This window comes from Desmodus rotundus, chromosome 9 (assembly GCF_022682495.2).
Source record: "Desmodus rotundus isolate HL8 chromosome 9, HLdesRot8A.1, whole genome shotgun sequence".
Taxonomy (NCBI): domain Eukaryota; kingdom Metazoa; phylum Chordata; class Mammalia; order Chiroptera; family Phyllostomidae; genus Desmodus; species Desmodus rotundus.
In genome coordinates this window covers 42,024,495-42,048,752 of record NC_071395.1, presented here as the reverse complement: position 1 = coordinate 42,048,752, position 24,258 = coordinate 42,024,495, and the positions used below count along the sequence as shown (strand labels likewise).

General features: G+C 50.6%; 1 protein-coding gene across 2 annotated transcripts in view; it reads left to right on the top strand.

The window, feature by feature from the left end:
* Positions 1–2,441: 2,441 nt before the first annotated feature.
* Positions 2,442–24,258, top strand: part of OLFM2 (olfactomedin 2) — a 67,068-nt gene continuing 45,251 nt past the window's right edge. Inside the window, exon 1 of one of the 2 annotated variants that reach the window (XM_045192589.3) lies at positions 2,442–2,656. In XM_045192589.3, the coding sequence (XP_045048524.1) occupies positions 2,591–2,656 (66 nt within the window). In that variant the 5' untranslated portion in view covers positions 2,442–2,590. Of the gene's footprint in view, positions 2,657–19,511; positions 19,804–24,258 lie in introns of those variants that run through there. The other variant, XM_024557029.3, reaches the window with a different exon arrangement.

Here is a 24,258-nt window from a genome sequence, read left to right as displayed (position 1 = left end):
GGCACATGCCTGGGCTGTGGGTTAGGTCCCTGGTCGGGATGCGGTGTACATACAAGAGGCAACTGATTGACATTTCTCTCTCACATCAATGTTCCTCTCTCTCTCTCTCCCCCCCCCCATCCCTTCCCCTGACCACAGTGTGACCTGATCATAATTTTAACCATAGTATGGCCAGGCAACTGTCCAAAGCACGGTCAGGACCTGATCAAGACAGTGATTGTGACTGAGCAGAGCACAGCCAAGAAACTGATCACCACACCGACCACAGCACAACCAGGAATGACCAGTGGAGGCAACAGTGACCACAATGCTGACCCCAGGAGAACCAGATGCTGATGGAAGCACCGATCACAGTCCAACAGGGCAGCGACCACAGCATGTCCAGGACACTGAGATTGCCACTGACCACAGCTGTGAGCATGACCACAACACTGAATGTATTGGCCAGGGCCTGGTCAGAAGAATAAAGCTCACATCAGGTAGTTCAATAGCAAAAACTTAATATGTGGATTTAAACAGAGGTATGAGCTAAACTTTAAGAGCAAATGGCAGAAGATGAATCGACTCTAGATTAGTAAATCACCATCTTACCCAGGGCTGAAGCAGCAAAGGGAGGAGGCGGTCACCAGAGTCCAGGGCCTGCGGCCGCCTGACAGGAGCCAAACAAATGATGGATTCTGTCAGTGGGGTGGAGAGCACAGAGGAGATACAACAGCTGCTCCTAGAGACACCTAAAGTGGGGAGAGAGGGAGATACACTCTGGCTTCTTCCCACCTGCCAATCTTCCTACTGGTCTCCCATTGGCTGAACCTAGCCAGATGCAAGGGAGCCTGGGAAATATAGTTTGAGGGGGTCACGGGGACCTGGAAAATGCAGGAAAATGCAGTTTTCAGGGACTGTCTCCTGGATACAGAGAAAGCAGGTGGAGAATGTGCCTAAGAGCATACTGACCAATGCCAATCACACAACACAAGCCATAGCTTGACCATGGCAATGACTGTCTCAGTGACTGGACCCCCAAGGAGGACATTGTTCACAGTCTTGAAGCAGCACTAACAAGGACACCACTCTGTAGGAAAGGGACAGGCAGGGCCCTCCCCCATGTCAGTGTTGACCACAGCCCACTCTTGGTCAAGAGCTTGAGGGTCGCACCAAACAACGTGCCTCCCCTACCACGTGCCTACTGCAGGCTTGGCCTGAGGAGTCAGCAAAGGACCAGCTCCCGTTTGGAAAGAGGAGGTAGGGGGATGGATGAGATGCCTTTCCTGGCTCAGCTTCTGTTTTGTGTCCTACGTCTCATGGCTAGTGTCCTCAGACCCATGCTTCACTGCAGTTATGTCCTCTGGGGATTGAGCACTGGCTAGGTGCTCTCTTTATGAGTGAGTCACCGATGTCTCCTAACAATTCTATGAGGAAACTGGTCTTCTGAGAGAAGGGATGCTCTTTGCCTAAGGTCACAGGGCCAAGAAGTGACAGAACCAGTGTTGGACCCATGTTCTACAGGACATCAAGCTCTTCCCCTTGCTTTGACAAAACCATCCATAACGTGCTATCTGCCTGGCACACAGTAGGGTCGTAAAAAATCCAGGCCTCCCGCATATTATGGCTGATTCTTCTATAACCTGACTTGCTCGCTGCCCCCTAAAAAAACCATTGAGGGGCTATGGGGAGGGAAGGTGCTTTTGGAGACTGATGAAGAGGAGCAGGCAGAGAAAGGCTGGAGGAAGGACACGGACACCCACCCTTCATCTGCAAGTTATTCGCGTGGAGGTGGTGTTAATATTTTGATTTTCTCATGGTCTAGTCTCCCATGTTGGGCCTTTGAACTGGGAGTAAGAGACTGTCCCAGGTGTGGTGGGGGAGGGGAGACTTTGAGTGGGAGCACCTGTGGGGAATGGGGGGTAGGGTAGGGTGAGTGAAAACAGGGTGCCCCCTTTGGGGGCCAGGCCTAGCTTTCTGGCCATCTCCATTGGCCTCTGGTCTGTCTCCTGCCCCTGTTGTTGCTTCTCACTCTCAGTCTCCACTTCTGCCTCAGGCCACTTGTCCTGGCAGTGACTCCCTTCCCCCAACGTCCAATTTCACAAGCTCTGACTCAGTTTCTCTCTTGATTCTTGACTTCTTTAAGGAGGGAGACTCTCAATTTCTCTTCTGTGCTACCAGGCCTTCCTCCCACTCTCCTGCCCCTTGATGCCCCCATCCACATTTTCAACGAGGAAAATGTCCAGAAAGAGTGAAATTTACAAACACGTGATGGAACCCCTCCCCCATCTCCGTGACTCGCCCGTATAAAGGCCTGGGGGGCTGCAGGTTTTGTCCCCAGGTACAGTCCCTAGTGCGGGATCCCCCACTTCCCCACCCACAAGACTCCCAAGACTAACTGGGGGCGGGGCGGGGGCGGAGCCTGTAACAAAGACTCCCAGCGAGTGAGGGGAGCCAGGGGCGGGGCGGAATCCCGGCCGCCCGTGAGGCCGGGGAGGCGGTGGCGGAGGGTCGCCCGGCGGGGCGGGCGGGGTGGCGCCTGTGGCCGTCCCCGCGCTGAGGCGCCGCTAGGGTGGGCGGGGGGGACAGGACGCCGGGCTGGGGGCGCGTCATGTGGCCGCTCACGGTCCTGCCGCCGCTGCTGCTGCTGCTGTTGTGTTCAGGCCTCGCCGGACAGGTAGGGGCCCGGCAGGCAGGTGCGGGCGCAGGGGGCTCCAGGAGGGAAGGGGGGCTCAGAGGGTTCCCGCAGAAACGGGGTTTGGGGCTCTACAAGGCCCCCCAGGGCTGCGAGGGGCGGAGGTCACAGCGGGGGATGGGCTGGAACGTCCACTCTGGCTTTGGGGAAAAGAAGGAGGGCTTCTGATCCAGCCTAGAGCTGAGATGGTTTGGGGGACAGTCTGACCCCAGCTTCAGGGTTCTCAACTCCTCAGTGACCCGGAGCCCACCACGCCCGCCATCTCGCTGGAGCTGAGGTGGGGTTGGGGGGGAACTTCAGGGGGCTTTGGATTGTTGCTTACCCTTCACTCCCCCCATCATGGCTGGAGGTGTCCAGCTTCTGAAGCCCCCACTCCTCACCTGCACCCCCAATGTGAAGAAGGGGGCGGGGCTCACGTGTGAGTGACTGATGGGGACATGTGTGAGGTGCTGAGGGGTGCTGGGTAAACGTGTGTCTTTGTGTCATGGCTGGGTGTGACTGAGAGTTTGTGTGTGTGGATGTGCTGGTGTGTGTCCAACTGTGTGAGTCGGGTGTGAACAGGGAGGGTGTTTGTATGTGAGGGAGAGTCTGTGTGACAGCAGGAGGCTGTGGCGGGAGGGTTAGTGTGACAATGTGAAGCGTGTGAGGCTGTGACTGGGGAGTTGTATGTCTGTGTGACTGGTGATGTGACAGCAAGTGAGGACAGTTAATCCTGGAGGTATTTGGGCAGCTATAGCTGTGTGTAGAGGACGGCGTGACAGTGTCCCCATGACTCTGTCCACCTGCCTGGGTGTCTTACAAAATGTGTGTGTAGCCATGTGAGAGGTTTGGGGTGACTGTGTGCTGTGCAGTGCCTTTGAGTAAATTGCTTAACAGGGGGTGTAAAGAGCAAGGGCTGTGTGTGCAAATGTGTGCATCTACGCATCTGTGTGTGTGTGTGTGTTGCTGGTGCCTCGGACGCTCCATTACGTTTTCACAGAAGGAGGTCTCCCTCTCCATGTTACCCCATCTCTTCGGTAGGCTTGAGGCAGCTTGCAAAATGTGGGGGTCCAAGCTTTCTTCAGCTATTGGGAAACCTCTTTCCTCCTCCATCTTGGGGGTGGGGGCACCCTCAGGTTCTCAGATCTGCAGGAGCTCAGAGGAAAGCTGGAATTGAAAAAAAAATGATAATCACAGCGAACATTTATTAAGTGCTTATTATGTGCTGGCACTGTTTCAAGCACACAGCATGAACTAAGTAATTTAGTCTTCCCAGCACCCCACTGGTGGATGCTATTGTTACCCTTATTTAACAGATGGAGAAACTGAGGCACAGAAAAATTAAGTCACTTGATCGAGCTCAGACCACTAGGGAGTGGCAGAGCTAGGATTTAACAGAGGCAGTCTGGTTTCTTCCACTCCATGGTTGAGGGCAGGGCCTGTGTAGACCACTTGGAGGGGGTTTAGGTAGAAGCTTCCAGGAAAAACAGTCCTGGCACCTCTTTTCTGGTCAAGAGAAGAAAGGAATCAGACCCTTGTACCCAACCTGAGGGGAGCATTGGGAGGGACAGTCAGACTCTAGATTGGATTTTCAGGCCTCAAGGAGAGGTTGTAGGCTTCCCTTCCTCTAGCACTCCTCTGTTTTCCCATTTTAGGACCCACATACTAGGTGGGATACTAGGTGGGATACTGTGTCTAGCATCAGGCTACACACAGTAGATGCTCAATTGATATGTGAACCAGAGAGTAGAGAGTCAGCTGAGAAAGAGACAAGAAACCAAAGAAACATACACTTGAGAATCTGCTGTGAAAAGTGAACCAAGAAAGAAGTTTAACTTGCTTTCCAAGGAGGATCCTTGGAATCACCAGCTAGGTATTCTCCCCTACCCTTGCTAGCCCCTGTGGAACTCAGTTTCCCTGTTTTACAGCCAAGACGCGCTAGGGGGTGCTGGAAAGTAAGTCTTTCAGACCCAAGGGCTGGGAGAGTTGAATAGGGGCGGGGCTAACTTGAGGGTCCATGGGGGCGGGGCCAAACGGGGCTACTTGGGGCGGGCAAAGCTGGGGCCAGTGGAGGCGGGGCTAAATGGCGGATGGGGCGGGGCTAAACCGGAATAATCCGCTGGGGCGGGGCTTGAGCTCCTACCACGGGCTGCAGTTCCTCCAGGCGGCCACGATGGGCACTACAGTGTCGTAAATCAGCCTTAGCTCCTAGCTTGCCCACCAGACTGACGCCGGAGCCGAGGAAGGGGTCTGAAGAATGGTAGCTCTGTCCCCTCTCTGCCCCCTCCATCGCTTACCAGAGCCCCCCCTTGGTCTCTGCTGGGTCCTGGGTGCTACCAGGAGTCCTTTCTAGGAAGCATTCATTCTTCCATTTAATCACCACTTGATTAAGACCTGGGATGCAGCCATGAACAAAGTAATCAAATCCCTGCCTTCCTGGAGCTGATCTTCTGGCAGGAGAGACAGACAAGAACCAACTAAATACATAATACAACGTCAAAACTAGATGTATGATACAATGCAAGTGTCATAAAGAATAAGTAGGGGAAGGGGAATTGAAGAGTAATGGTGGTGGGGTGGGGGCTGTTTTAGCAGGTATGGTCAGGGACAGTGTCTCTAAGGACGTGGTATTTGAGGCCACACGTGAAAGAGGTGAGAGAGGGAGCCTTCTGGGTATCCAGGGGCAGCACATTCAAGGCAGGGGACAGTAAGTGCAAAGGTCCTGAAGTGGGAACAAACTCGGTGAGTTTGAGGAGCGGTAAGGAGGCTGAGTATGGCTGGAGAGGAGTGAGAGAAAGGGAAGTTTTGGGGAGATGAGACCAGGGAAGTCAGGAGGGGGTAGATCACATGGGAACTTGCGGGCTGTGGGCAGGGGTTTGGATTTGACCCTGACAGCAGGGGAGTAGCACCTGTCAGAGGAGTTGTCCATCCACCCGGGTATGTCTGGGATGTTCTGGGTGTGGCCCATAAGTGCCTTGGAGCTACCAGGGAGCATTCCGTGTGGGAAGGATGCCCCCTTGCTGACCACTAGATTTCCTCTAAGATCTAGCTGCATCTTTGGTACTGTCTGGGTTTGGTTCACCTCTTTCCTGGGGTCCCCATAGGATAGGACAGGAGAAGTAGTTCAGTTTGCATCGCATGCCTAAGGGCCTCTGCACTTGCCATTCCCTCTACCTGGGACACTGTTCCCACAGGTAGCTACTTGACTCCCTCTCTCTCCTTTTGCTTAAATGTCATTTACTCTGAGAGGCCCACCTCAAATGTCCATCTAAAATAACCTCCCTACTGCCATTCTCTGAGCTCTTGCTGTGTTATTTTTCTTCATAGCCTTTGTCACCACCTTTACATGATTTATTTGTTCATTAATAGGTGCTCAACAAATATTTGTTGAATGAACGAATGAGTGAATGGATTCCCCTCCTCCTCCAACAGAATCTTTTTTTCCTCAAACTGTGGGACTATTGTGCAAGGGAGAGTCAGGGAAAACGCGCTGCTCTTGCACCATCGTGTACTCATTTCAATTCGAGTCAACCACTGCTCCTGGATATGAAGCATCAGGAAAACCCCTCCTCATCTGTGCCTAAAATTCACATTATAGGGCACCCTTATTTGGGGTTAAGATGCTGTTTTCCCAGGCCCATTTAGAAAATGTAAATGTCCCAGGTGGAGGGAAGTAAAGGCAAATCCTAAGGACTCCTAGAAAATAAGTGAATGGGACATTTTCTTCCCTTGACGGGAAGATCTGGGATGGGGCTGGGCCCAAGAAGAAGGAGATAGGGCGACACCTACTGGTAGAATGAGGTTTGTGCAGAGACTGTGTGTGCGCGCGCACCTGGCAAAGGTGTACTGGCTGAGGTCCCTGTGTGTGTGTGTCAGGGCCCCGTCCAGGGGGAGGCAAATGAAGCACTCGCCTGTGGTGCGAAGTTGAAGGGGGTACCAAAAAGCTCCAAAACCCAGATAAATAGTGTCCTACTGTAATATCTTAAGAAAATTAAAATTAATTCAAAAATCTATGATGAGCAAAATACCAAATTTTAAATAAAGGCAAGATCCAACTCTGCACTTGTGCAGCTCACATCACTTGCCTCACCTTAGCCCTGGTTCTGTAGGAGTGTGTGTGTATGTTTAGCGATTGTGTACTTGGCACTGGCCAAGCTGGGCACAGACACACGTGTGTGCCATAATCATGCCTGTGGGTGTGTGCACACAGTGCCTCTGTGTCCTTCTGGGTTGATCACATGGGCGTGTGTGATTTCTCACGAGCCCAGCAGCTGGGGTGGCAATGACTTTATGTCCTCACAACTCAATGTCAGTGCCTGGGAGGCAGTAGCTTGCTGTTTTCCCTTTGTGTTTATTTAGGAAGCATTCGCTGGGAGCCTTCTCTGTGCTGAGCCTTAAACCAGATTCCAAGGGCTGGGTGACAGTTTGAGCTCTCAGGGGGTGGGATGGAAGATTTAACTTCTGTGATGTTGGGTCTGGCTGTGCTGGGGAGAAGGGAGTTGTGACAGGAGCAGGAGACTTTGTTCCCACTTTCTGGGAACTCTAGTCTGGCAACACTGATGTGTCTTCACGCCCAGAGTGGAAGCCTGGTCTATGTTACAACCTCATCGCTCCAGAGCTCAGTCACAAACCAAGGAGGAACCAGATGGAGCAGAGACGAGTCAGAATAGATTCCATGAGGTCTGTGCAAAGCAGCGTATTTGCATTGGGAGCCCCAGTGGGGTCTCAGTGCCTGTTTACTCTTACTTTACTCACAGTTCTAACAAGCTGGGGCAGCTAGCATCTAAGCCCTGCCCAGCAGATGGGAAGACAGGGAGTCACAGTGTGGAAGACAGAAACCAAAGGGCAAAGTCAGTTGAAGCCATGGAATGAAATGGAAATAAATAGCTCCTTACCTTTTAGGCCCTGAGAGAGTTCTGGTTGTTCCCAAGAAAAACACATGGTATGCACAAGATGAGCCAGATTCTTTCTATTCCTAATTTCTCTAGTCATTCCTGTGTGAAAGACATCAAGAGAGGCACTGGGGATGTGAAGGGCTGTGACACTGCTCACTGTGGAGGAGTTTTCAGGGCCAAGTTGGGGAGCATGCAGCAGGCACATGGTACAATGTGCAAAATGTCGAGAGTCAGGCAGACTTCCTGGAGGAAGTGGCACTTGAGTTGGGCCTTGAAGGGTGAGTGAGTGAAGATTGGAGGGTGGACATTCCATGCAGAAGAAGGTTGTTGTTGGCCAAGCCAGCAAGATTTACAGCACACGGTGGGTTCTGAAAACAGGAATTGGGTAGAAGGGGGATGGTGCGCACGGGGCAGTGAGAAAGGAGGTGAGCTTGGACGGGTGGGCTGTGGCCTGGTTATAAGGGCCTTGAAAGCTGGTTAAGGATTTTACAGTTTATTGAGCTGGCAATATGAGGCCATGGAATGGGATGTGTGTGTGCATGGGTGTCTCTGTGTATGTTTACACAGAAGCCTTTTTAAAAAATCAGCAAAACGCACATGAAATTTACCATCTTATCCATTTTAAGTGTACAATTTGGTGGCATTGAGTACACTCACACTTTTTTGTGCCCCCGTCACCACCATCCGTCTCCAGAACTCTTTTCATCTTCCCGAACGGAAACGTTGTCCCCACTAATCAATGATTCTCCCCCAGCCCCTGGCAAACATTTTACTTTGTCTTTATGTATCTGATTCCTCTAGGGAGCTCACATAAGTGAACCCTACAGTATTTTTCTCGTTGTTGACTGCCTTACTTCACTTAGAATGATGTCCTCCAGGTTCATCCACGTTGTAGAAAGGAATTCCATTTTCTCGTGCTGAATAAGATTCCATTGTAGATATATACCACCTTTCGTTTATCCATTCATCCTTTGGTAGACACTTGGGTTGCTTCCACCTTTTGGCTATTATGAACAATGCTGTTGTGAACATGGTGGACAAATCTCTTCCTAGATTTTTCTTCCGGCTCTTTTGAATATACAGGGTCTGACAGAAGTAACGTCTGCTTGAGTGTGATTGGCAGGGTAATAATTTGGGTATAATAATTTATACTTTTAGTTTGAGCATTTCACCTAAAATGTCATTATGATGTGCTTGAGTGTGATATTGTTATGTTACAGAATCACATGCTTATGATTTTGTAATAAAAGGGGGGGTTATTTGTGCTGGCCCTGTATATCAGAAGTGGGACTGCTGGATTTTATGGTAATAATCTAATTAATTGTTTTTCATTTTTTAAAAAGATTTTATTTATTTTTTTTTTTTAGAGAGGGGGAAGGGAGAGAGAAAGAGAGGGAGAGAAACATCAATGTGTGGTTGCATCTCACACACCCCCTACTGGGGACCTGGCCTGAAAACCAGGCATGTGCCCTGACTGGGAATTAAACCTGCGACCCTTTGGTTCGCAGGCCGGCACTCAGTCCACACCAGCCTGGACTATTTTTAATTTTAAATAAAAAGTTTAAACAAGATACTTGAAAGCTATCTAGGATGCATTCCTTTTAATTTATCCTTACTTAAAGACAGATTGCCCTACATGTAACAGCTACATACAAAAAAGTTACAAAATTGGCCCTGGCTGGTGTGGCTCAGTGGATTGAGCATAGGCTTGTGAACCAAAGGGTCGCTGGTTTGATTCCCAGCCGGGGCACTGCCTGGGTTTTAGGCCAGGTCCCTGGTTGGGGGTGCACGGGAGGCAACCACACATTGATGTTTCTCTCCCTCTCTTTCTCCCTCCCTTTCCCTCTCTAAAAATAAATAAAGTCTTTTAAAGAAAATTGTCCTTAGTTTTACAATGATAAATGAAAAACATTAAAATTCTGCAATCAAACAAGGTATACAAGGATTTTGATGTTGTTCTTTTTTCTTTTTGTTAAACTGTGAGCAAAAAAACTTACTGGGATGTAAAGATAAGAGCTAAATGAGTTCTCACTAGTGGATAAAGAGGGTATTTTCACAGGACCAGTATTTTTCTCTGTCCCATCTCCATTGGAGGTTGATCGAAACATACCATTTGCATTTCGTTAAAAATGCAAATGCTGTGCGCATACATCCGTCACTTTGTGTACAATAAAGGAACGGGGAAGGGGAACGTGAGAGGACAGAGAAAACCACTGTAGTAGTCAGGGTGTGGTAGGACCAAACGGCAGTTTTCTAATTGAGGATGTCTCCTTGGTCTGGAGGGGCAGAGTTCTGGAGTGAAGGGGCGGGTTCCGTTTCCTCTCCGTGGCCCCGCTTGCCTGCTGCTCCAGCCCAGCGCTTGTGTCTTCATCCTCCCCTTCCCTCCATGCGGGGCTGTCTGTTTTCTTGGTCTGCTGCCCCTCAGATTGGAATCTGATTTGCCTCATCGACAAACCCTGTCTTTCACAATAATTTAATTTACTAAATAAATTCATTAATTGACTAAGTGGTGTATGCCTCTTAATCATAAACTGCACCCCAGAACCATGCTGACCCGCCACCTTCAAATTAATAGGATAGTGGTTCTCAGTCTGACTCCTTCCCTGGCTGGGAATTCAGCTTCTGTTTCACAAAAGACGTACCAGGTTCGCACCAGATGAGCACACAAGCAGCCCTCGGAGCCAACGATGTATTTAATTTTTGAGGAACTTCTACTATTTTCCACAGTGGCTGAATCATTTTCCATTCTCACCAACAGTGCACAAGGGCTCCACTCTCCTCATGGCCTCACTAATACTTGTCGTTACCTGACTTTTGACTCTAGCCCGTCCTAATGGGGGTGAGGTGATCTCTCATTGTGGCTTTAATTTGCACGTCATTAAGGGTGAGTGATGTTGAGCGTCTTTCCATGTGTTTATTGGTCATTTGTACATCATCTTTGGAGAAATATCTAGTTAAGTCCTTTGTCCATTTTTCAGTTGGGTTTTCTTTGTTGTTGTTTAAAGAGATTTTAAAGCCAGGAATGAGACATGGTTGCATTTGTGTGCGGGACAAATCCTCTGGCTATAACATGGAAGACAGACTGGAGTGGGAAGAGTAAAGGTGTGAAGACAGAATTATTTCAGGAGCTGACAAGGCCTGAGGCAGATTGGTGGCGGCCAGAGGCTCAGCGAGAGGAATGCTTGGGGGTGGGTAGTGCAGGGAGGGCACTTCTCCTTGTCTGATGTCTGAAGTCCTTATCAAGACCTACTGTCTCCTTCCTGCCTCCTTCTGGACTTCTGACCTGGCCGGAAAGCGGAGATGACTGGGGAGAGCCAGTGCTGAGAGGAGAGAAAAAAACAGCTCTTCCAACAGGGGTGGGTGGTGGAAAGGAGACATATTGCAACACCAAAACTTGCCGTAACCAAGGAGAAAACTAAAACTAGCCACAGGCCAAAAAGATCACACCGTTTGTGTTCTGAGGGACCCGAACCATGTATTTGTGGACATGAATTCGAGGCTTCCTTATGTGTGAATGAAACGCGACAGAGGCCCAACTGACAGAGGCCACTTGGCTTATTGCAAAGCACACTTAGTTTTGCTGGTTTGTACTTTCTAGACTTCCTACTGGAAAGCCCTGCTATCTTTAACCTGCTGCCCATCAGACAGAGATCAAACCTATGTTTTATGCTTAATACCTTAATTCACACTTTTGAGTACATTTTCTTCCTGACATAAAACCTAGCTACAGAGACATGCACAAATCGTAAAGGTGCAGCTTCATAAATTGTCTTGAAGTGACACAGTGTTACCACACCAGGACAAGAAACAGAACTTTGCAAAAATCCAGAGGCCCCCTCAGGCTCCACCCAGGTGCCACCCACCCCCCTGGAGGAAGCCTGAACCTGGCGTGTCCCACCACACACTGATTTGACCCACTTTTTAACTTAACCAGTCATTAAGTTTGTAGCGTTTGGTGTCCGGTTTCTTTCGCTCAGCGTAACGTCCGTAAGATTCCCCCACGCTGTCGTTTTGTGATAGACTGCACGTTCCCACCTCTTTACGGTGTCCCGTTGTGTGACTGCGCCGTGGCACAGCTGGCCTGCGCTTTCTCGGCATTTGGGTTGGTGAAGCTTGTGGCTGGCACACACGGCGCTGCTACAGACACCGACACTCGTCTGCAGTCAACGTCCCGGTACACACGTTCCGTGGGTTCTCTTTACTCATGGTAGTTCTGTCCTATGAAGACCCTGCGGACACCGAATCACCGCAGGGCGAGATTCCTGCAAGCCTCTGGTCGCAGCGTATTTGTGGACCAAACAATAGCAGCCTTGTTTTATACATTTCTGCTTAAAAACACCTCATTTAATATATGTTGTTGGTCTGCTAGCATCGAACTCACAGCCAAGGCAGTACAACTTGCACCTGAGTGAAGTTTATTGACTAGACGTATTTCCTCCCGAAGACACGTCACAGCTTTCTCGCGCCTGGAGCCACTAGACAGCTCTTCAGCAGTATGTGTGGGACCCACTTAAAGGAGAGAAATTACCAATAAAAACCAGGAAAATGGGGACAACTTGGCACTAAGTAGACTGAAAAGGACCTGTGTAGGGTTAGAGCTGAAGCAAGAAGGCAGAGCATGGCCGTGTCGGACCTCAGCTGGGAACCGGTGTGTGGGTGACCAACATTTTTGCCACTCCGCATGTCCACGAGTGACCACAAAAGCCCTGCGCCTATTGATGTGGGGGTCACAAGTAAACCGTAGCGAGTCGGCGAGCTTGCCAACATGGGGTCTGCAAATGATGAGACTCAACCATACGTACCTGAGGGTAGAACTGCTGGGTCACGCAGGGGTGGGTATATCGAGCTTTAGGAGCGCTGCCAAACGGCCTTCCAAAGTTCCGAAGGCTCTTTGCAGAGTTCGCCAGTTTACTCTTCCACCAGCACTGCCTGAGAGTTCCAGCTGTTCCACATCGTCACCAGCACCTGGTGGTGTCTTTTTTTTTTTCCTGACCATATCCTCAGGATTTTATTGTTACATAATAAAACAAAATATGAAGCTTAGACCTGGATCCCTTGACCCTTTCTTGTCTTATCTCCTCCCAGTTCAGACTGCTTGTATTTCCTAACAGCCAGCATTCTCTTAGATCTGCAGTTGGGCTCAACACGTCCGCCCACCACAGCCACTCTGCTTCCTGTCGTAACGCTGCTTTCCCTGCGCCTACAGAGCATCCTTGCCCTTCTTGTACTGTGTTACTTTGTGGGATTGATGCTTGCCACACCTCCTACAGAGTCCAGAGGGTTTTAGGAACGTTCACCCTGTTCGTGAGAGCGCTATTGGCTAGGTCGGAAACGGAAGTATGTGGTGTTCTTTTTCATTTTACACATTCTGATGGGTGTGTAGTGATATCACATTGTGGGTTTAATTTTTAAAATCCTCACTTGAGGATATATTGATTGGGTTTAGAGAGAGGGGGAAGGAAAGAGAAAGAGAGAGAGAGAAACATGGATGTGAGGGAAACATCGATCAGTTGCCTCTTGCATGTGCCTGGACCAGGTATCAAACCTGAAACCTAGGTGTGTGTCCTGACCAGGAACCAAACCCATAAACTTTTGGTGCAGGGGACAATGCTCAGCCCACTGAGCCACCCAGCCAGGGCATAGGTTTAATGTACATTTCATGATGACTAATTGTGCTACCTTTCACGTTTAATTTTTAAAAATATTTTACTTACTTATCTTCAGAGAGAGGGGAAGGGAGGGAAAAGAGAGGGAGAGAGTCATTGATGTGTGTGTGAGGGGACCTGGCTTGCAAACCAGCCACGTGCCCTGACTGGAAATATAACCGGTGACGTTTCAGTTCACAAGCTGGCGCTCAATCCATTGAGCGACACCAGCCAGGGCTTCAAGCGTTTATTGACCATTCAGGTATTTCCATTTGCGAAATGTCCGTTCAAGTCTTTTGCCCATTTCTCTATAAGGCTGTCTGCCTTGTTCTTGTTGGTTTGTAGGAATATCTCATCTATCTATCTCTACATGTCTTATATAAATATAAAATCAGGATGTGAGTTCTTTATTAGACATAAATTTTGAATATACCTCCTCTTACTCCGTGGCTTGTCTTTTCATTCTCGACATGGTACCTTTAACCAATGAAATTTTAAAATCTTTTTTTAAAAAACATTTTATTTATGCTTTAGAGAGAGGAAGGGAGGAAGAGAGGGAGACAAACATCAAGGTGTGGTTGCCTCCTGTGTGCCACCCCCCGCCCCCGCTGGGGACCTGGCCCACAACCCAGGCGTGTGCCCTGACAGGGAGTTGAACTGGTGACCCTTTGATTCTCAGGCTGGCACTCAGTCCACTGAGCCACACCAGCCAGGGCACAATTTTAAATCTTGATGTAGTTCAAATAATTTTTTCCTTCAGGGTTAGTGCTTGTTACTGTTCAGTTTCAGTGATCTTTGCTTACCCCAGAGTAATGAAGATGTTCTTCTATATTTTTTTCTAAAAGCTTTATTGTTTGCCTTTCACCTTTAAAATGATACAATCTCTGGATGGGTCTGATTGACCCAGCACCCTGTAGCCTGTCTGTCTAGGATAGAATCCTGGAGGCCTTTGGGAAAATCTCTGTGCCTCTATTTCCTCATTTTAAAAATGAGAATTATAGGAATTCTAATCCTATGTACTTCATAGTAGTATTCTGAGGGTTGAGTTATTACATCACTGCAAACGATGCCTCCTGGGAATTTTGGGGGTAAAAAACACATTACTTTCCATGGCTCCCAGTCTTAGTGCATTCAGGCTGCTGTAACAGAATACCACAGACTGGGTGGTTTCTAAACAACACAGATTTACACCTCACAGTTCTGGAGGCTGGGAAATCCAAGATCAAGGTGCCAGCAGACACGGTGCCTGGTGAGAGCCCACTTAAGATAGTGTCTGCTTGCTGTGACTGCACATGGTGGAAGTGGTGAGGGAGCTATCAGGGGTTTCTTTTATAACAGCACTAATCCCATTCATGAGGGCTCCACCTTCATGATCTAATCGCCTCCCAAACACCCTACCTCCTAATACAACACTGTCACCTTGGGGGTTAGGGCTTCAACATGAATTTGGGAGAACACAGACATTTGATTCACGGCACTCCCAGACACCACCATGCTTAGAGTGATAATGGTGATGGAGAGGAGGAGACCCTTTCTGGAGATATTTCTGCATCAAAATCAGCCAGCATCAGTGCTGGCTTGGATGGAGGAGTAGGAAGAGAGAACAAGGGGGTAAAAGGGTGCAAGATCTGTAGCAAGAGCTGTGGGTGCACCTGGGCTATGTTCCTGGGAAGCAAGGCACAGAGGGTGAAAAGTTTAAGGAAGAAGTCATTCTCCTGTCAGTGCAAGCCAGGGTGCCTCAGGGAAGGGGGCTTGCAAGGAAAGTTTAAGAATGTTCTCTTTTAACAGTTTTATTGAAGTATAATCTACATACCATAAACTCCACCTGTTTAAATGTGAAATTCAATGGCTTTTAGTAAATTTACAGAGTTGTGCAAACATCCCAATCCAGTTTGAGGACATTTCTATCACCCCCTCCCCCCATAAGATCCCTCATGCCCATTTGCAGTCCATCCTCTCTCCAACCTGAAATTATGATATTGATTCAAATTAGTGATTGTCTTGCTTCTTTCACTTAGCCAAATATTTTGTGATTCTGTGTTAAAAATCCTCATTTGAGGGTATGTTTTATTGATTTGAGAGACAGAAGGAGAGACAGACAGACAGACATACATCAATTTTTGCCTCCTGTGTGCACCCTGACCTGGGATTGAACCCACGACCTAGGCATGTGCCCTGACCAGGGATTGAACCCGCAACATTTTGGTGTATGGGACGACACTCCAACCAACTGAGCCATGCAGCCAGATCTAGCCAAATATTTTTGAGGCTTCTCCATGTTGTAGCATGTGTCAGTAGTTCATTTCTTTTTTATTGTTGAATGGCATTACATTATATGGATGGACCAGAGTTTATCCATTCACCAGTTGATGGGCATTTGGGTCATTTCCTTCATTATGAAAAATGCTGCTTTGAATATTCACATACAAGCCTTTCCATGGACATGTTTTTATTTCTCTTGGGTAGATGGTATTGATGGAATTGTTGGGTATTATGGGAAGTTTAACTTTTTAGGAAACTGCTAAATTGTTTCTCAAACTGGTGGCAATGTTACATATTCCCACTTGCAATGGGTTTTGCCATTTCATAACCAATATTTGGTATTGCCACCACCCCGTTTTTAAAATCCTCACCCGAGGACATTTTTTCATTGCTTTTAGAGAGAGAGGAAGGGAGAGACATCGATGCAAGAGAGAAGCATGGATCAGTTGCCTCCTGTATGAGCCTGGGCTGGGAATAGAACCCACAACCCAGGCATGCAACCTGACCAGGAATTGAAGCCATAACCTTTTGGCTGCGGAATGATGCTCCAACCAACTGAGCCACGCCAGCCAGGGTGATACTGCCTTTTTGGGTGAGGTTGTTCTGGCGGATGCCACATGCTATTAGTTCTGTGAAATACACAAATGGAGATGTCCAAGAAGCAGATGGGCATAGGGATCTGAGTTCCAGGGGGAGATCTGGGCTACAGATAGACTTTTGGGAGGCCTCAGCTGTAGATTCATTTAGTCAGTCTATCAATAGTTTCTTGGGCACCTACTATGTGCCAATGACTGTTCTAAGTCGTGGGGTGGCAGTTGTGAAGAATACAGACATGTAGGTGCCCTTGTGAAGTTACAAGTCTAGTGGAGAAGACAGACCATAAACAAATAAAATTTTAATGTCACATGCTGTTTAAAAAAAAAATAGAGCAGTGTAAGAGACAGAGAGTGGTAGGGGCTGCTGTTTGTAGACGGGTGGCCAGGGAAGGTCTGTAATGGCCATATCACTCCGAGTCCGGTCAGGGAAACAGACTACTCCAGGGTTTCAAAGAGAGGGAATTTAACACAGGAAACTGGTTGAGTGTGAGATGGAAGAGTTGAGAAGCCAAACTGATGGAAATGATCAGGGAATCCAGCAATTAGCCACAGTACAAAGCTGTTAGAGGGGCATGAAAAAGGGTGGTGTGATGAGAAATGGGCTTTTGTGTGGGAGCTGGCACCTCGGAGGATGTGTAACCATGATGTCAGGACACACCCCCACCACAAGCAGAAAGAGAGAAGATAAAGACACTGGCTTCTTCCTTCCTTCCCACTCTCCAATTTCCCTCCAGTGCCTCCCATTGGATGAGTCTACCAGGAAGCCAATGTGCCAGGGAACCTGGGAAGTGTAGTTTTCTGGAGAATGGTAGAGCTTGTCTGTTCTAGCATCTGGGTAAGCGTCTCTTAGCCAGATGCTAGAACAGAAATATAAGTGAAGTAAATGAACAAACCATATGTGTATCTGTGATAATAATGTGCTGGGTAAAGGACAGCAAGTTCAAAGGTCCTGAGGCCAGATGGAACCAAAACCCTGAGAGTGGGTGTGATGGCCTAGGCTAAGTATACAGAGTGAGAGGGGCTGAGGATCTACAGCAAAAGCCTGGGAGATGTAACTATTTAGGGAGAAGGCAGGAGACGGTGGTGCAGCTAGAGAAGTGGGGGCAGAACTAGAAAATATTAAGGTGTTTGAAATCAAGGGACAAATGACTTTCAAAAAGGAGGGAATGGTCCATGAAGACTAACCTGGGGGAGTGACTAAACGAGGGCTAGCGTGAGGCTGTGGGACTAGCAAATTGGAAGGTCATTAGCCCCTATGGTGAGAGGAGTTTCAGAAAGATGGAGGAGGTGGGAGGTGAAGAAGCAGAGACAGCAAGGGCAGATGTGAGTGTAAACCTCCTTGGAGAAGCTTGGCTGAAAGGAGCCAGGGCAGTTCCCTACAGCCGACACCAACGGTGAATGAGTGAGAGTATCACTGAGTCCCAAATTCTCTAAGCCAGGAGGCCTGGAGCGTAGTGGTTTTGGTATTTAGTATCAGATACACCTGAGTTCAAATCCAGGGCCCACACTTACCTGCTGAGTCACTTTGACCTGGTCCCCTCTCCTTTCTGAGCCCAGTTTCCTGCCCTGTAAATAGGGAAGTCACTGTAGTTTTCAAGATAACTGCTCAGCAAGCACCTTTGCATTGCGTTTAGCACTCATAAATGCAAGCTGTAGTACAAGTAGGTAAGGACACATCTCATTTTTAAAGCTCGCCATCAGTTGCAAATAATAATAAGGATGGCAGCTACTATTTATAAAACACTCACCATCTCCCAGACACCCGGTGAAATGCTTTCTAAGCCCCATCTCCCCCCACTCTCCCCAGCCCACTCTGCTCCAACCACAATGGCCGCCTCCCTGTTCCTTGAACACCTACCCTCCTGCCCAGGGCCTTGGCACTTGCTGTTCCCATCGCCTGGAACTCTTCCCTCCCCTATCCACATGGCTCCCTCCCTCACCTTCTGCCAGTCTCTGCTCAGACGTCACTTTCCCCAACCACCCTGTATAAATTTTACTCCCCTATTTATTCTTCTGCTCCACCTGAATCCCTGTGTCTTATTTTACTTTTGTTTCCCTATTTCTCGTCTGATTCACCCCACAGAATGTTCAGCTCCACAAAGGCAGGCATTTTGTTTGTGGTTCACGGTGCCTGGGACACAGACGCTCAATATACCTTTCACTTGATTCTTGGGACCCTGGAGTCCTTTACACATGTCAGGTCCAGAGTCCTCACAACAACCCACTTTGCAGATGAGGAAACTGAAGCAGAGAGGTCATTGCGGGAGGTCACACAGGGGCAGAACCTACCTCTCGGTGTTGCTAAGCTCAGAAAAGGACAGTTCAAGACCCGCAGCCCCCTGTTCACGGCTACTCTCCAGACGAGCCCTGCAAAAGCCTGAGTCATCGCCGCCTCCAGACAGCGGCGGTGGCGGCGGCGGCGGCGCGAGGTGATGCGGGAGCGCCAGGAGGGGGCGTGAGTGCAGGGAAAACAGAGGAAATTAAACCCGCCGGGCGCTCCTCCCGGCAGCCTCGCCTCCCTCACCGCCCCCGCAGCCCCCGCCACCCCCGCAGCCGGCTGGTGCGTGGGTGGGAGGTGCGGGGGCTCCGCACTCTCTGCTCCCCAAAGCGGGGGGGGGGGGGACCTGGAGCCCTGGGGCGTGGAGGAAGGTTGCGAGCGTCAGTTACCCGCCCCCACCCCAAGTTCAAGTTGTGAGTGGAGAGCCACCTGGGACTTGTCTGCAAAAGGCTAGCTGCTGTCTCCGCCGCACCGGGTCATAATGCCGCCCCTGGGTGCACTGGGGAATCCTCCTGCTGACCTAGTGACCCTCTTTACCGCATCTTTATCCAAATCACCACGTCAACCGGCTTCGGACCCGCCACTCTGGGCTTCCCTCGTTCCGAAACGACCCAGGGGTCCCCAAAGCGGTCCTGGTCCCAGGAAAGACCCCTTCCCCAAGGAAAAGGGAACTCTGGGCTGCTGGATTCATGGGGGCCAGAGTCTCGCCCCCTATAGACGCTCAAACCAGTCCTCCCGGATGTGGAGAGAGCCGGGGTCGATGTCCTAACAGGAGATGGGTGGGGATTTGTGACTCTGGTCCCCTGCCAGCTTTGGGTGGTCAAGGTGGGCCGAGCACCTAGGGTTCTGTGCGCTGAAGGTAGCCTGGGAACACCGCTGGTGGGGGGCGGGGGAGACCCCGCTGGGAGGGGCGGGAACACCGCCGGGGGCGGGGCCGGGGATGCCGCGTCGGTGGGGCTGGGGCCGCGGGGACGGTGAAGCGGTACCTCTCGGGGTGGGACGGTCCCGGGCAGGGGAGCGGCTCGGCCTGGGGAGGGTCTGGGGCAGTTCGGGCGCCCCCCCCACCCCGGGCTCCGGGCCTGAGCCGTGACGTCACAGCGGCTGGAAGTGCCCGGCGCGGAGGCGCGGGAGGGGGCGGGAGTCGAGCCGGTGCTTTATAAGCGGAGCCCGCGCGGCGCGCTGAGCCGCAGCCCGCGTCCCGGAGCCCCCCGGCCGGTCCCGGACCCCAGCTCGCGCTCGCGGCCCCCCGGGCGGCTGGGCGGCGAGGGACGGAGCGCCAGGCGGCGGGCGGGAGAAGGGACGCGCGGCGGGCGGCCGCGGGGCATGAGGCGGGGGCGCGATGTCGGTGCCGCTGCTCAAGATCGGGGCCGTGCTGAGCACCATGGCCATGGTCACCAACTGGATGTCGCAGACGCTGCCCTCGCTCGTGGGGCTCAACGGCACAGTGTCCCGCGCCGGCGCCTCCGAGAAAATCGTGAGTGGCCGCCGCGCGGGGGGCGCTCCCGGGGGGCGTGGTGCCCGTGCCGCCGCCGCCGCCGCCGCAGCCCCCGGGGACCCCCGTCCCCCGGTTTCCCTGCCCGGGAACGCTCTTCCGGGGCTGGGGGCCAAACGCACTGGCGGAGGCGCCTCGCGACCCTCGGCCAACTCCGCGCCGTTCATTATTGTCACCGCTGTTGTTCCTCAGTATTAGCGAGTAGTGTCCGAGCGGCAGCCGCGTCCTGGGCTCGCTCCGGCCCGGGGTGGAGGCGGCGCGGGGCCGGCCGAGCGGGGCAGAGCGGGGGTAGGTTCCACCCCTCCGAGAGGGACCCTGTCTCCGACCCCGGCAGCCTCGGGATCTCCGAGCGCCTCCGCCTGCAGGACCTCCTCCTGGTGGTGCCGGTGTCTCTGCATAGTCCTGTGTCTGTCTCTCGCTCCCTCCGCCTGCCTGCCTGCCTCTCGGCCCGTCTCCCTCCCGTGCGCTTCTCTGTTCACGTCTCTCCCCGTCTCTGTCGCACTGTCTCTGACTTTGTGTCTCTTTGTTGTCTCGCTCTTTCTCTACCCTATCGCCCCCACCACCCCAGAATCTCGCTGTTCGTTACCTGCTCCCCACGTGCTGAATCGCAGTATTTGTCCCCAGAACTTGCCCTCCGTAGGATGCAGAAGGGCTTCAGCCTGGGGCAGGGGCTGCGCTGCCCCCAGAAGCTCCAGTATTGCCCCTCCCCCATGCCCTCCTACCCTCTGTCACCCTCGTCCTCTGGCTTTTCTGCTGCGGCGCTGGAGGGGAGGGAAGGGAACCCAGTCGGGGTTAGTACTGGTGGTCCTGGTGTCCTGAGGAGAGGGGAGGAGGCAGCCTCCGTCGCAAACTTCGCTCAGTCTCCTCCGGATATGCCCCTCCCACCCGGTCCCCTCTTCAGTCTGTTTGCTGGAGTCCTCCTGATAGGTGGAGCTGGGATGCGTGGGCTCCCTCTCCTGCTTGATTTTGCCCCAACTTCTCCAGCAACTCTGTTTAGCCCCAAAGGCCACCGCACTGCTTCCTCTCCCTTCCAGGAAAGAAAGGGGTCCTTGCTCCCAAGGGTTTCAGGCAAGTGGAGAGGGTGTGCCATGCCCCGTGCCCAGGCTTCGCCCAGCCCCTGGGGGGAACTGCCCTGGGCTTGGCACCGGTGAGGGATATCAGTCCAACCTCTCAGACTTGAAGCCAGTGTGTGAATCATATATGCCTCAGAGTCTGTCCTGATGTGTCTGTCTCCCATGGGTTTCCGTGTGTCTGGGGGTGTGTGTGCTAATGGGGGGTGTGAGAAAGTTTACGCTCTTTGCCAGCATGGGGGCCTAAGTGTATTTTTGAGTCCCAGGATGAGTGTGAGTGTGTCCCTGAGTGAGTGTGTCTGGATGTGGGTGCATCTGAAGGTGTTTCTGCAGTTGTATGTTCCTGATGGTGGGTTTGCATGTGTTATGTGACTGCCTGTGCCCACACGTGTTTGCATACGTGAGTCTGAGACGGCCTTCTTGCTGTTACCTTCTGAGGGTTAAGAAAGATATTTCATTGAAATTAGAAGCCAGGTTCTCCTCCCCTGCCGTTTAAGGAATGTGACTTGGTGTGAATATGTGCATGTATTATGCGCAGCATACAGTGTATAAATGAGGACATATGTTCTGTCTGCAGAAAGTGTACATAAGTGTGTAACAGCGTGTCTCTGAGTTATTTGTGTACACATGAGTGTGCAAATATGTACATATGCATGTGTGTGCATATAAACGTGGACATGTACATCTTTAGAAGAAAGTGCATGCACGTGTAAGTGTGTATCTGAATAATGTGTGTCTTCCTTGTGTTATACGCATGTGGTGGATTCCTGGGTGTATATGTGCTTTCTGTAAGTACGAGTGTGTGTGCACCCAAACAGACCTGGCCTCCACTCTGGCAACCCATAGTGAAGAGCGCCTTGATCACGGCTTCCAGGAAATTGCCTGCTGAAAGCTAACAGTTCTCCAATTCCTGATCCCCACCCTATCCCTGAGCCTCACTAAGCTTTGCCAGAAGGGCTCCGTGGATGCCAAGGGACTCAGCTTGGGACTTGGGAGGGGACTGCGACATGAGCGTGCTCTAGGAGAGCCTTGGGAGTGTCTGAGAGGCCTAGGTGGAATTCAGACGTTCCCCTAACTTGCTTTTGTCTCGGGGCCAGTGATTTAAGCACTTTGAGCTGCAGTTGCCCCATGAATCAAATGGCCGTGATGATTCCTACCTCACAGAACTGTCGTGGGTGACAGATCTACTGCCCAGCTCCCTGTCCGTCCATCCTTCCTTCCATCCATTCATCCATCTCTTTACCTTTGCATCCATCTCTCTATCCATCCATCGACCCACCTGTTCATTTATCTCTTTATCCTTCCATCCATCTTTCCATTGATTATCCATCACTTGCCTCTCCATCTATCCTTTCCTGCATCCATCCTTCCATCCATCTCTCTATCCATGCAGCCACCTATCCCTCCATTCAATCATTATCCATCATCTGGCCATTTCGTCATCTGTCCTCTATTTATTCACCCTTCCATCCACCTGTCTCTCTATCCATCCATCCTCCCACCCATCTTGTTTAGTCAACACACTTATCGAGTGCCTCCTCTATGTCAGGCATGTGCATGCTTGAAAGCCCCAGCTCAGTGCCTGCCATAGTGGATTCTCAGTTAGTGCTGGGACTCTCAGTCAAACATCTGGGCTTGAACTCTGGTTCAAACTAGCAGTATGACCTTGAGGGAAGTTATTTCTTCTCTTTCAGCTCCAATATCCTCATTAGTTAAGGAGAGGTCAGAGTCCCCATTAGACCACAGGGTCCACGAGGACAGAGCTCACTCCATGAGCTCTGACACGTGGGAGGTGCCTGTAAGGGTCAGCTGCTGTTACTGTGGTCATCTCTATTATCCATGAGCTCACTGCGGAACCCTAAGGCGTGATGCACAGTAGCCCTGAAATAAATATTTGTCAGGTGGCAGAATCAACAATCATGTCTTCATAAGGATTCATGGATCCCACCTTCAAATAGAAACAAATGGGTGGGTGCATGTGGGTCTGCGATTTTCAACCTTTTTCATCTCATGACACAAACTAATTACTAAAATTCTGTGGCACACCAAAAAAATGTATTTTTTACTGATCTAACAAAAAAAGGCTATAATTTTAATTCATTCACATTGGACCACTATTGTTGTTTTGGCTGTTGTCATTTTATTTGACAATCTAAGGAAAAACAGGTCAGGGCCCCTGACTAAATAGTCAGGTACTGCATGCTTTAAAAATTCTTGTGGCACACCTGTTGAAAATTGCTGATATAAGAGCTCAGTAAGGAGGAGTTGCTTTGTTTGCCATTGTAGCCAAGCACATAGTAGGCCTGGAATAAATATTTGTCAAGTGTCTAAAACAATAATCCACCTTCCTAAGGATTGGGAAGAGCAAGTGGAAATGACAAGGCACAGAGTAGGTGCTCAGTAAGGCGGAGCTGTAAGAAGGTGTAGGGCACCAATATGGGTTACCTGACAGATTCTAGTTAGAATTCCAAGTTACAAGGCAGAAGGTTGGATGCTGGTATTTGGCTTAATAAAGAACCTCAGTTGTGAGGTGTGGGGTCTGGGGAACCCAGACGCTGTGGCCATTCTTGTCTTTGGCTGTCCCTCCCTGATCTGACCCAGAGGAGGAGCTTAGCATCCTAAGAGGTTCTGAGAGATGGTGGTACAGACCATCCCTGGAAAGGAATGGGGAGGAAGCTGCCATTGCTCCTGTCTTTGGCCAACGCCCAGCCATAAACCATCCTTGTGGGATGGGAGCCTCCCATGGAATGGCTCCTTGCCTGGGGGTCATAAATCTGGAGCCAGACCAAAAGCTGTCAGCCTCGTTGCTAGCGGCTGCCATCATTATGGGGCCTGAAGTGAGTTACCTGCGTCTTATATGTTATATCCTTGCCCATTTCCCTCATCCTTAAGGGTGGGAGGGAAGATAGGGGAGGTGGAGGAGGGAATTCTGTCTGGGGAGGACCCTCTCCTCATGGGAGGAATGGGGAGGGGCTGAGCAGCTATCAGCAAAATGTTCTTTGAGGACTTTTCTTGTGAAGAGCCAGAGTGCAGAATCCATGTCTTTTCTTGACAGTTTTCTGGGGGAAAGGCCTCAGAGAGTCTATGCATGTATCAGTCCAGACAGGCTGAGTTACACTGCGGTAATGAAGCAGCCTCACGTCTCCGTGATTTATGTATTTCTCTCTTGCACTAGGTATCCACTGTTGGCTGGAGGGCTCTGTCCATGGTGGTCACTCAGGGACCCAGGGTGATGGAGGCTCTGTGGTGACATAATCACTGAGATAAGAAAAGGAGGGCGCAGCAAACCCTCACCAGCTCCTAAAGCCTTGCCCTGGAGGTGACACATGTTACCTTTGCTCACATTTCATTGGTCAGTGCAAGTCAC